At 46.1% G+C, this 12,434-nt stretch overlaps 1 protein-coding gene across 3 annotated transcripts in view; it reads right to left on the bottom strand.

Moving 5' to 3' along the window:
• Window positions 1–4,724: 4,724 nt before the first annotated feature.
• dop1b (DOP1 leucine zipper like protein B) overlaps window positions 4,725–12,434 on the bottom strand; it is a 199,853-nt gene continuing 192,143 nt past the window's right edge. For 2 of the 3 annotated variants that reach the window (XM_063050333.1, XM_063050334.1), the window contains exons 36-37: window positions 11,142–11,271; window positions 4,725–5,836 (exon numbers count right to left, since the gene is read on the bottom strand). In XM_063050333.1, coding sequence (XP_062906403.1) covers window positions 5,558–5,836; window positions 11,142–11,271 — 409 coding nt within the window. In that variant the 3' untranslated portion in view covers window positions 4,725–5,557. Of the gene's footprint in view, window positions 5,837–6,974; window positions 7,111–11,141; window positions 11,272–12,434 lie in introns of all 3 variants that reach the window. The other variant, XM_063050335.1, reaches the window with a different exon arrangement.

Below are 12,434 nucleotides of genomic sequence, written 5' to 3'. Positions count from 1 at the left end.
ACCTCTTGATCTAGACTGCAGGAGGGTGAGGCAGCTTCCCAGGTAGGTGATCAACATTGCTGAGCTGTGTGCCTTCAATCTCAATTTGTGGCGCCACAGGGTCGGTATGGGGCGCGGGCTGAAGTAGAACTTCTGTTTTCTGCAGGCTGATGGTTAGGGCAAATTTTCTTGCTGCCACAGCGAGACAGCACATTGCAGTGAGCTCCTGCAGGTCCCTTTCAGTGTGCGCTGCAAGAGCACAGTCATCTGCAAAGAGGAAGTCTCGTACTATTGCTTCCAGCACTTTGACCTTGGCCTTGAGGCAACACAGATTTTTAAAAAGGCGTCTGTCAGTCCTGTAGCAAATTGGTATTCCTGCATTAGTCTGTGAGAGAGAAGACACAACAAAGACACGGCAAACAGCAGGCTGAACAGAGTAGGTGCAAGGACACAGCCCTGCTTAACACCACTAGTTACTAGGAAGAAGTCAGAGGTGCAGCTGTTTTCAATGACCTTGGTATCGTGCCGTTGTGGAATGACCTGACAACGCTGACCAGCCTTGGGGGGGGCAGCCTAACTCAAGGATGCACCAAAGGCCTGTGCGACTGATGGTACCAATTGCCTTCAACAGGTCCACAAAGAGGACGTAGAGATTCTGGTTCTGTTTCTGACATTTCTGCATCTATCTGACAGCAAATATCACGTCCACTGTCCCTCTGTTAGATCTGAATCCACATTGGCTCTCTGAGACAATGTCATCAAGGAGGTGAGAGGTAATCTTGTTCAGTATGAAACGGCCATGATCCTCCCGGTTATGCTCAGGAGAGATGTGCCTCTGTGGTTGTCACAGGATGCCCTGTTCCCCTTGCTCTTGTATTTGTGGATGGTGTTTGCATCCCTAAAGTCCTGTGGTACACAGGCTTTCTTCCAGAATGGCTGCATGAGCTCTGTCAGTCTCTGAAGGAGGGATTTGCCACCCTTCTTGAAGACTTCTGGTGGGATCCCATCTGGGCCAGGGGCCCTACCTGGCTGCAGCTGGTTGGCTGCCTTCCTAGCTTCTACCAATGTGGAGGGGATCATCAAGAGCCTCCAAGACTGGGCACTGGGGCATGTCTTCTATGGCCTGGTCATCTATCTGGGATGGCCTGTTCAGCAGCTGGTTGAAATGGTTTGCCCAGCGTTGGACAATGTCACCTTTGTCAGTGGGTGACACTCCATCCAAGGAGCGGACTGGTGCCATAATGTTGGAGGAAGGTCCGTACACTGCCCTTAGACCATCAAGAAACGTCTTTGTATTGTTCTGGTTGGCGTAGTGCTGAAGCTCTCCCACTTTGGCCTCCCGTCACTGATCTTTCATCTTCCACAGCTCAGCCTGGACATAACTATGGAGGTGCTTCAAGCGGTCATGTTTGGAGGTTGACTGTTTGTCACTGAGCTAGCTTGCAAAGGCTTGAGAGGGGTGACAATATCAGAGTTGTTCTCATCGAACCAATCCTGATGCTTCCTCTTGGAGTGCCCGAGAACAGCACTTATAGCACTATACAGGGTGTCTCTGAAGACAGCCCATGCTGCTTCTGGCTCTGCTTCCTCAGGCAGTTGCTCAAGTTGTTCCTCCAGTTTGCTGACCAGCTCTTCTTTGATGCTGGGGTCAGCGAGCTGTTGAATGTTCACCCTCTGCTTAGTGTCAGCCTCATGGCGCCTGAGCACCCCAGCGATCTGAAATGACAGCCTGCTTCTCAGCAGCATGTGGTCAGTCCAGCAGTCTGCACCCCTTATCGCTCTGGTGATGATCACATCCCTGATGTCCCGGCGCTTTGTGATCACGTAATCAATCAGGTGCCAGTTCTTGGAGCGCAGGTGCATCCAGGTTGCCTCGTGGATGTCTGGAAGCTGAAAGAGGGTGTTGGTGATTGATGACCCATTTTCTGCACAGAAGGCGAACAGTAGCTGCCCATTTGAATTGTCCTTTCCAAGGTCATCCTTGCCAATGACTTCCGGCCAAGACTGATGATCACTGTCTGCTCGGGCATTATAGTCGCCGGGTAGCAGGATCCTGTCGTAGTAGCTGGCCAAGCTCCTGGTAGAACAGTTCCTTCTGTTCAGAGGTGTAGGTCATGGTGGGTGCATAGGCACTGATCAGAGTCAGATGAGTCTTGGCTTCCAGAGGCAGCCTCATTACCAAGAGGCAATTGTAGATGCCTCTGGGGAGGAACTCCAGGTTCCTGATGATCGTGGTCTGGATGGCAAAGCCAATTCCAGCTTCTCTAGCCTCATCCTTTCCCTTGCCACTCCAGAAAAACATGTAGCCAGCCCCTACTTCTATGATTTCACCAGTCTCAGCCAGGTGTGTCTCACTGACCGCTGCAGTGTCGACATTGTACTTCTGAAGCACGTGTCCTACAAGTGCTGCTCAGCTCTCTGGTCTGTTACTGGTCTTGTTGTCCATGAGTGTCCTGACGCTCCATGCTCCAACTCAAGAGTTTGCTCAGCTTTCTGGTGGTTCTTCTTCCTTTTGTGGCTTTTGAGGTAGTTTGACCACAAAATAGATGTCCAGTCGGCTGTGGTAGGATAGGATGAGGCAAGCTTTCATTAGGTCACTTTTTCCAGACCCTTTTCAATTGGGGGTGGGAGGGGGTGGGAAGCAGTGCAGTCCCTGAAGAGGGCTGATCTATCGCCAAGGTGGCTGCTGAACACTGCCCTTGCCCCGTGAGAAGAGAGCGTCCATCCTGCCTTGGCTGCCTGAGTGCAGGTCTGTGACTAGTGGCTCCCAGCACCATCGTCACTTGCCCATCGCTCCAGATCTTGAGTTGGTTGTGGAGCTTGGCATTACCAAATCCTGGGCGGGAAGTGTATGAAGACCATGAGTTGCCCAAGCGTCATGATCCTCCTCTTGATCCAGATGCTAATGTCAAAAGGGATGCCAGGCATAATGTTTTGATGACAGCTGAACTGCAGGAGCTGCCAGAATGTCATTGAATCAACATCAGACTGCTTTAGGGTCTCCGACTCCGGATTTCTTCCTCGGGGTTTACTCCCGAAGCCTTTCCCATGAGTGCGTATAGCCACAAGTAGTGAGCAGTGGGCCATTTCTCTGAGGTGTTCACACACCTGCTCTTTTCAATGTAGACACACAGACCTCCTGCGTGAGTCCTGCCAGAGTTCACAGGATTTCTGACTCCCTCCCCCCCCCACCCCCCGCGAAAGGAGATTGGTCCTTCTGGTTCGATGGCTGACTCTGGAGTGGTGTCCCGGAGCCTGGTGTCAGGACAAGTGTGCAACAGTCCCTCGTCTCCTGCTGGTTCAGACACAGAAGCGGGTAGTCCAGTTTATTTTCCAGCAATTGGATGTTAGCAAGTAGAATCGATGTGAGTGTTGGACTGCAGGGATCTGCTTCAAGTCTCACTTTATCACCGGCGCACTCTGTGTTCGAGTACACCTCTTTTGACGCCCACCTCCCGACTAGCTCTAGTAGGCCGCAGTGTGGAGAGCCCGCTCCCCACATTAATCCGTAACTGAGCAGCACCTTTGTTATTCTGCTCACTAGCGAGGCAGACTTGCAGATATTAGTGTCCTTAATGTTGATAGAAAGACAAACAGGACAAGAAATTTCACCGTTTGTTGGAGCCGGCGTGACTGCTGTGTCAATTACACTGCCGCCATCTTGTGACATGATCATTGGAAAGAAATGGTCCACAAGTCTGATCAAAGGGCAACCCAAGTGTTTTTCTGTTTCAGAGCACTCACTGTATTCATAGCCTGAGTACAGAGCTTTATAGCGCCAACTGTGTGATCAGGGTTCAGTTCCCATCGCTGTTTGTGAGGAGTTTGTACGTTTTCCCTGTGACCGTGTAGGTTTCCTCTGGCTGTTCTGGTTTTCTCCCACATTCCAAAATAGTACAGTTAAGATCAGTGAGTTGGGGGGCATGTTGTTTTGACGCTGGAAATGTTATGGCACTTGTAATCTGCCCAGCACGATACTTGCTGATTTGATCTGATGCAAATGACGCATCTTTGTACAGGTGCCAAAGCTAACCTTTCAAGAACTGCATGCATCTTTCTGATATTAACTGTTAGCTGGCATGTTGTTCAGGCCAACGAATACCAGACAGTTAGGTATTGCACACACGAAGAAATCTGCAAATGCTGGAATTTCAAGCGACACACATAAAAAATTGAGCAGGCCAGGCAGCATCTATAGGAACAGGTACAGGCGATGTTTCGGGCCGAGACCCTTCGTCAGGACTTACTGTACACTTTGTTGACTCTGCTCTGTCCAAGGCTCTAGGGGTATGGAACTGACATCAGTTCCTATGTATGCTAGTAGATGGACTTGCAGTGCTGTTTATTATTGTGTTAAAATAAGCTGACACGACTCTATGCCAATTATGAGGGATATAGATAGAATGGGCAACAGGGTAGAAATACATCTCTACCAAAGGAGGTGTAAGGTGCACCTTCCCTCCGCTCATCTGCTGACCAGGGTCACGTGAAGCCATGGGAGCAGGTGGTGGATGGTCATGTGAGCAGCTGGGGTATATCACAAGTCCTGGTGATGTGACCACTGACACCAGGCAGACAATCTCTGAAGAGTATCGATAATGGCTGGGGTCACCCGTCTTGTAAAGACACTGCCCAGAAGGTAGCAATGGCAAATCACTTATGTAGGAAATTTACCAAGAACAAACATGATCACGTACATTATATAACATGGTGCATAATAATGATGACAAAAATAGTACTTGGGTTATCATTTGACAGGCATTTATTCTTGGCACACATTCAAAGTATTAAATATGCAACAATGGAAAATCATGTTGTAAACAAAGATCAATCCAGTTTAAGCAATAAAAGTTTTCCTTTCTTCAAGCCCTTAAATTTACATTCTCATTTGGATACCTTGAAGGATTATTCCTTAGTAGAGGCCACCAGGATGTAGGCAGGGCATGGGGGGGTGGGGGTGATGGTGGGTACAAAAACTGTGCAGTGTTAATGCAGTTTAGATACAAAGGCAATTCAGTCTGAAAACAAATGTATATACATAATTGTTTATATTTACACACATTCACAGTGGTCAAAATCTTAAATAGTCATGTTAGTTTATGTTATCAGATATTCTAGTATTATTAACTGCCGTCACAAGCAATTTTGAGGATGATAGGCCCTTGATGGAAGAACTGTGTCAAAGAAGATTTATTGTAAGGCCACTGCTGGCCTGGATAAGAGACAATCTATCACCCTGCAGAGTTTCACCCATTCTCCTTTTCAGCATACATATTAAAAGTTGTCCAATTTAGATTCTAACTGCAGGAAATTAAGTATGGATTGGTCCCAATAATTTATCCCCTAGAAAATGGAACTAATTTCTGCCCTGCACCTTATTCAAACTACTGAAAATTTACAAAGCATACAATTTAAAATGGAGTTCTTCATTTTCATTTATTATATAACTTTGCAACTTCTGCAGTTAACAGTTCTGTAACGGTAATAACATTAGAAGGGTAAATTTCTGGCGTGTGACTAAAGTAACAATTTCTTCCAGTATCTATTATTTTACTGTTATTGTTAAGATATATTCAATTCAATGTTCTGTTGCCATTTCCAGAAAGTCAAATGCTATATTTCCTTCTATTCTTCGTAAAACAACATCGGCATCGGTGGCAGGTTCTGTTGGAGAAATCAAGTCTTGAAGATGGTATGCATTTGGGGCTCCAAGTGTTCCATTTGGTTGGGTTTTGAACACGTTACACAGTACTCTGAAAAAGTGAGTAAGCATCCGAATGCTGGAAACAGACCGACGAGTCAGGAGAGGAGATTCATACACACAGCTGGATGTCATCTCTTCTTCACCATTCACCTCCTGGGTTAAATTAGAAAAAAATACATTTTTTAAAATTTTTCATCCTTTTAACCCATGCTTATTAAGTGTCTTTGCAATGGAGTTGGATCCATTCCATGTCGTCAAAAAGCACTGAAACAAACACTTCAGCCCAACAAATTCATGCTGACTAGCAAATACACATCTACACTAATCCCATTTATCAGAATTTGGTCTGTAACCTTCTCTGCCTTGGCAATCAGGGGCTCATTTAAATTTAGATTAGATTAGCTTTATTTGTCACATGTGGATCAAAACATAGAAAATCTTACAGCACAATACAGGCCCTTTGGCCCACAAAGTTGTGCCGAACATGTCCCTACCTTAGAAATTACTAGACTTGCCCATAGCCCTCTACTTTTCTAAGCTCCATGTACCTATCTAAAAGTCTCTTAAAAGACCCTATGGAATCCACCTCCACCACCGTTGCTGGCAGCCCATTCTACACACTGAAAACTCTGAGTAAAAAACTTACCCCTGACATTTCCTCTGTACCTACTCCCCAGCACCTTAGACCTGTGTCCTCTTGTGGCAACCATTTCAGCCCTGGGAAAAAGCCTCTGACTATCCACATGATCAATGCCTCTCATCACCTTATACACCTCTATCAGGTCACCTCTCAACCTCCGTCGCTCCAAGGAGAAAAGGCCGAGTTCACTCAACCTATTCTCATAAGGCATGCTCCCCAATCCAGGTAACACTCTTGTAAATCCCCTCTGCACCCTTTCTATGGCTTCCACATCCTTCCTGTAGTGAGGCAACCAGAACTGAGCACAGTACTCCCAAGTGGGGTCTGAACAAGGTCCTACATACAGACATCCCACCCTGCAAAAGCTCATTTCAGGGAGGAAGCACCATCAATTTGCAGGAGACTTCTGGGAGAGGTGGGATGTCTGCATTAGAGTAGCTCCTTAGCAACTGGTCAGCTAGTTTAAATAACGTTAGCTATGCTAATGAACGAATGACACCTGTTAAACTCACCTCAACATGTCTTTTACAGTCTTAACCCACCATGGGCAGTAGAAAAGTCACTGTTGCAAACAGTGCAGTGAGCAACACTGTCATTATTTTGACCCCTATTAGGCAGGGGTACACTTTAGTGTAGTCTGGGGTGACGTACGTTTTATATATTTTTTGGAACACTCTGCCATGGCGCGCTGTCACTCTCTCTCTTGCTTGCTTTCGCTCTCGCTTGCCTTCGCTCTTGCTCTCTCTCGTAGTCGCTCTCGCGCTCTCTCTTGCTTTTCTCTCGCTCGCTGTCAAAAAAACTGATTTCCGTGATATTGTATATAATTTGCGGGCATCAGGGAGCTACTATTAATATGCGGGAGACTCCTGGAAGTTCCGGCAGAGGTGGGATGTCTGTATATAGCTACAACATTACCTCTCGGCTCCTAAACTCAATCCCACGATTGATGAAGGCCAATACACCGTATGCCTTCTTAACCACAGAGTCAACCTGCGCAGCTGCTTTGAGGGTCCTACGGACTCAGACCCCAAGATCCCTCTGATCCTCCACCCTGCCAAGAGTCTTACCATTAATACTATATTTTGCCATCATATTCGTACGGAAACGTACAGTGAAATGTGCATTTTACATCACCGATCACAGTCCGAGGGGGCAGCCCGCAAGTGGCGCCATGTTCCTGGCGACAACATTAGCATGCTCACGACTCACTAACCCAAAACCAGAGCATCCAGAGAAAACTCAAGTGAACACAGGGAGAGCATACAAACTCATTACGGTTAGCCGCGGAAATTGAACCCCCCCCACCCCCCCAATCTTACAGGCGGCACTGTATAGTGTGGCGCTAGCCGCTACTCTGCCACCCTCGTTTGGATCTTCCTTAAGTGCTGTGAGCTTACCTACCTCAACCATCTACTCAGACTGTGTTCCAGATTCCAGCCACCCTCCGGATCAAAAGAAAATCCTCCTTGGGTCTCCCCTAAACCTTTACTGTAAACATTTGCTCTTTAGTTTTACATTTCTGTTCTGGGGATTGGTATTTCACTGTGAACCTTACATCCCTCACAGTTTTGTGTACCCCTATCATGTCTCTTCTCCTCAGCCTCCTCCACTCTGGGCGAGTACAGGCTCACAGCCATCGAACTATCCTCACATATCAACCTTTTCATTCTTGGAATCATTCTCACGAACCTCCTCTGGACCCTTTCCAATGCCCGCACATACTTTCTGAGATAAGGAGCCCATAAGAGTGGTTTGACCAACGCCTTATAAAGCCACGCCATTACATCCTTGCGCCTTATACTCTAGTCCTCTCGAAATGAACGCTAACATTCATTTTGAGAGGACTGGAATACAAAAGCAAGGGATCCTGCACAAGGTCTCCCAAGTCCCTTTGCACCTCTGATTTTTAAATTTTCTGCCCCATATAGAAAATAGTCCATGCCTTTATTCCTTCTACCGAAGTGCATGACCATACACAACCCTACACTCTATTCCTTCTGCCACTACTTTGCCCATTCTCCTAATCAGTCTAAGTACTTCTGCAGCCTCCCTGCTTCCTCAACACTACCTGCCCCGCGTCTATCTTCATAGTGTCCACAAACCTGGCCACAAAACCATCAATTCTGTCATCCAAATCATTCACATATAATATGAAAAGAAGTGATCCCAGCACCGAATCCTGCGGAACACCTTTAGTCACGGCAGGCAGCCAGCCAGGAAAGGCCCTTTTATTCCCACTCTTTGCCTCCTGCCAGTCAGCCAATCTTCTATCCATGCTCATATCTTTCCTGGAAAACAATAGGCTCTAGTCTTCTTAAGCAGCCTCATATGTGGCACTTGTCAAAAGCCTTCTGGAAATCCAAGAAAACAACATCCACTGACTTTCCTTTGTTGATACTGCCTGTTATTTCCTCAAAGAGTTCCAACAGATTTGTCAGACAGCATTTCCCCTTAAAGAAACAATACTGACTTTGGCCTATTTTATCATATGCCTCCAAGTACCCAGAAATCTCTTCCTTAATAATGGTCATCTTCCCAACCTCTGAAATCAGGCTCACTGGTCTATAATTTCCTTTCTTCTCCCTCCCTCCTTAAAGTGTGGAGTGACATTTGCAATTTTCCAGATAAAAAGACAGAAGTAGTCGGCCCAAAACTTCAACTTTGTATCTCATTCTGTAGATGCCACCCAGCCTGTTAAGTTTCTCCAACATTCTGTGTGTTGTTCTGGATGCCACCAGAGAAAGCAGGATCTCCCAGTGGCCACACATTTTAATTCCACATCCCATTCCCATTCTGATACGTCTATCCACAGCCTCCTCTACTGTAAAGATGAAGCCACACTCAGGTTGGAGGAACACCACCTTATATTCCGTCTGGGTAGCCTCCAACCTGATGGCACGAAGACTGACTTCTCAAACTTCTGCTAATGCCCCACCTCCCCCTCATACCCCATCTGTTCTTTATTTATATACACACACTCTTTCTCTCTCTCTCTCTCCTTTTTCTCCCTTTGTCCCTCTCTCTATACCCCTTGCCTATCCTCTGGGCTTTTTTCCCACCCTCCACCTTTTCTTTCTCCCCAGGCCTCCTGTCCCATGATCCTCTCATATCCCTTTTGCCAATCAACTGTCCAGCTCTTGGCTCCATCCCTCCCCCTCCTGTCTTCTCCTATCATTTCGGATCTCCCCCTCCCCCTCCCACTTTCAAGTCTCTTACTAGTTAGTCCTGACGAAGGGTCTCGGCCCAAAATGTCGACTGTACCTCTTCCTGGAGATGCTGCCTGGCCTGCTGCGTTCACCAGCAACTTTTGTGTGTGTTGCTTGAAATTCCAGTATCTGTAGATTTCCTCGTATCTGCAGAATCTCTTGTGTTTAACAAAGCAGGAAGATTGCTTCCATTGGAAGGAGAGACTAGAACAAGGGTCATAGCCTCAAGTTTTGGAGGAATAGACTTGCATCTGAGATTAAGAGAATGTGCTTTCCCAGAGAGTAGTGGATTTGTGAAATTCCCTGCCCAGGGAAGTGGTACAGGCTACCTCATTAAATATATTTAAGAGAGTTTGATAGATTTTTGCATAATAGGGGAGTTAAGGATCATGGCAAAAAAGCAGTTAAGTGGAGTCAAGTCCATGGCCAGATCAGCCATCATGGCAGGGTAGGTAGGCTCAATAGGCCTACTCCTGCTCTTGTGTTCTTAAGTTAGGTTAGTTGAACATCAATATCTATAGTGTGCAGTGCAACACACACATAATGCTAGAGGGACTCAGCAGGTCAGGCAGTATCTATGGAACTGAATAGACAGTCAGTGTTTTAGGCTGCAGCACTTCTTCAGCATTGAGAAGGAAGGGGGAAAACGGCAGAATGTAAAGGTGGGAGGAGAGGAAGGCGGCTAACTGGAAAGTGATAGGTGAAGCCAGGTGGGTGGGGAAGGTCAAGGGCTGGAGAAGAAGGAATGGGATAGGAGAGGAGAGGAGAGGACAGTAGACCAGAGGGGAAAGGGGAGCAGGAGATCACCCAGGAGGAAGTAATAGGTAGGTAAAAGGTCAGAGTGGGATGGGAGGGGTGGTTTGTTTACCGGAAGGAGAATTCGATATTCACGCCATCAGGTTGGAGGCTACCCAGACAGAATACAAGGTGTTGCTCCTCCATCTTGAGGGTGGCCTCATCTTGGCACAAGAGGAAGACATAGACCGATACATCAGGATGGGAATGTAAATTGAAATGCTTGGTCACCAGAAAGCAGTGTTGCCTCACTCGGAAGGACTGCCTGGGGCCCTAAATGGAGGTGACGGAGGAGGTGTACGGGTGGGTCTAGCACTTGGGCCGCTTGCAAGGATAAGTACCAGGATGGAGATTAGTGGGGATGAATGGTTGTGGGAATCGCGGAGGGAGCAATCCCTGCGGAAAGTGGGGGGGGGGTAAAGATATGTTTTGTGGTATGATCACTTTGGAAATGGCAGAAGTTGTGGAGGATAATGTGTTGGATGCGGAGGCTGATCAGGTGGTAAGTAAGGACAAGAGGAACCCTATCACTATTAAGCCGACGGAAAAATGGGATGAGCACGGATATATGGGAAATGGAGGAGATGCAGGTGAGGGCAACATCAATAGTGGAGGGAGGGAAACCCCATACTTTAACGAAGGAACTTTTAGCTGATTAGGCTAGGGTTAAATAGGTGGGTTGCTGGGTGGTACAATTCATTGAGCTGGAAAGACCTGATCCGTGCTGTATCACTAGCTAAATAAATAAATATCTAAATTTTTTTTTAAATTTAGATTGTCTTATGGGAATAAAAACATTTTTAGAGAATTTTATTACCCCAAAATTTTGATCCAGAATATCTAGAATCCGCACGGCATAGGGTTTATATGCGTGGAACGACTCCACAATATCCATGTATGGACTACAATCTTCAGCATCCACCTCAGGAACGAAAGCCCATCTGTACCTAAAAATATCACAACAATAAAGATTTTTCAACATGTAGTTACAAAGATGCTCCAGCTTACAGTGAAAACATGCTCTTGCAATTCTTTCAATCCAACGTGGAACTGATCAGTAGACGTGGGGTCATTGGCAACGTACTACAGAGCCTGTGTTTTGCCAAAGTTATAGCCTAGGCTGTTGCTACGGAGAATCTCAGTGCAGAGGCCTCACCTTGTTCAGAATCCATTCAGCACACCCTCCTATTGTCACTGCAGGTTTAAATACTCAGTGTGTAATATCTTTTCCAAAATGTGTGGCCCTCAAGCTCTCTTAAGACAGATAATCACAATTTCTTAAAGGAAATTTATCGATAGCAATAGGCAGAAGAGAGAGAGATACACAAAGTGTTTTCATGAGGTCAGGTGGCTTCACTCCAGTTTCTAGGCTAATCTGATGTTGCATTAATTTAAAAATAGTTAAGATTAAGTTAATTGAAAATATTCATGATAGAGAAGTCAGCGTTAGTGCCAGCCAGTCAGTATTGGGGCCAATGATAGTGAAGAATGAAGTCACTAGAAGCAATTTCACAGGAGTTGAGGCCAGTGATGAGGATGTATGTGCATTGAACAGAAAAAGGATGTGATCAAGCTTCTCTGCCACTACACTTGCAAATTGAATAGCCTACTAATACTTGGATGAATATTGTATGCAATTCTGGTCATCTACCTGCAGGAAAGAGATCAGTAAGATTTAATAGGTGCAGAGGAAATTTACAAGGGTGTTGCCAGGACTTGAGGATCTGGGTTATAGGGAAAGGTTGTATTGGTCAGTATGTTTTTTTTTAAATCTGGATTTCAGGAGGATAAAGAGAGGTTTGATAGAGATATACAAAATTATGAGGGGTATAGATAGGTTCAATGCAAGCAGGCTTTTTCCACAGAAGTTGGATGAGACTAGAACTGGAGTTCAAGGGTTAAGGGTGAAAGGTGAAATATTTAAAGGGAACCTGAGTAGGAACTTCTTCTCTCGGAGGATGATACAAATGTAGAACGAGCTGCCAGTGAAAGTAGTAGATGCTGGTTTAATTGCAGCATTGAAGATAAATTTGGATAAATACAGGGATAGAAGGGTTACAGAGAGCTATGGTCCCACTGCAGGTCATTGGGATTAGGCAGGATAACTACT

This window comes from Mobula hypostoma, chromosome 6 (genome assembly GCF_963921235.1).
Source record: "Mobula hypostoma chromosome 6, sMobHyp1.1, whole genome shotgun sequence".
NCBI classification, from domain to species: Eukaryota; Metazoa; Chordata; class Chondrichthyes; order Myliobatiformes; family Myliobatidae; genus Mobula; species Mobula hypostoma.
The sequence above is the reverse complement of the archived record's forward strand: the minus strand, read 5'-3'. Positions and strand labels throughout refer to the sequence as shown.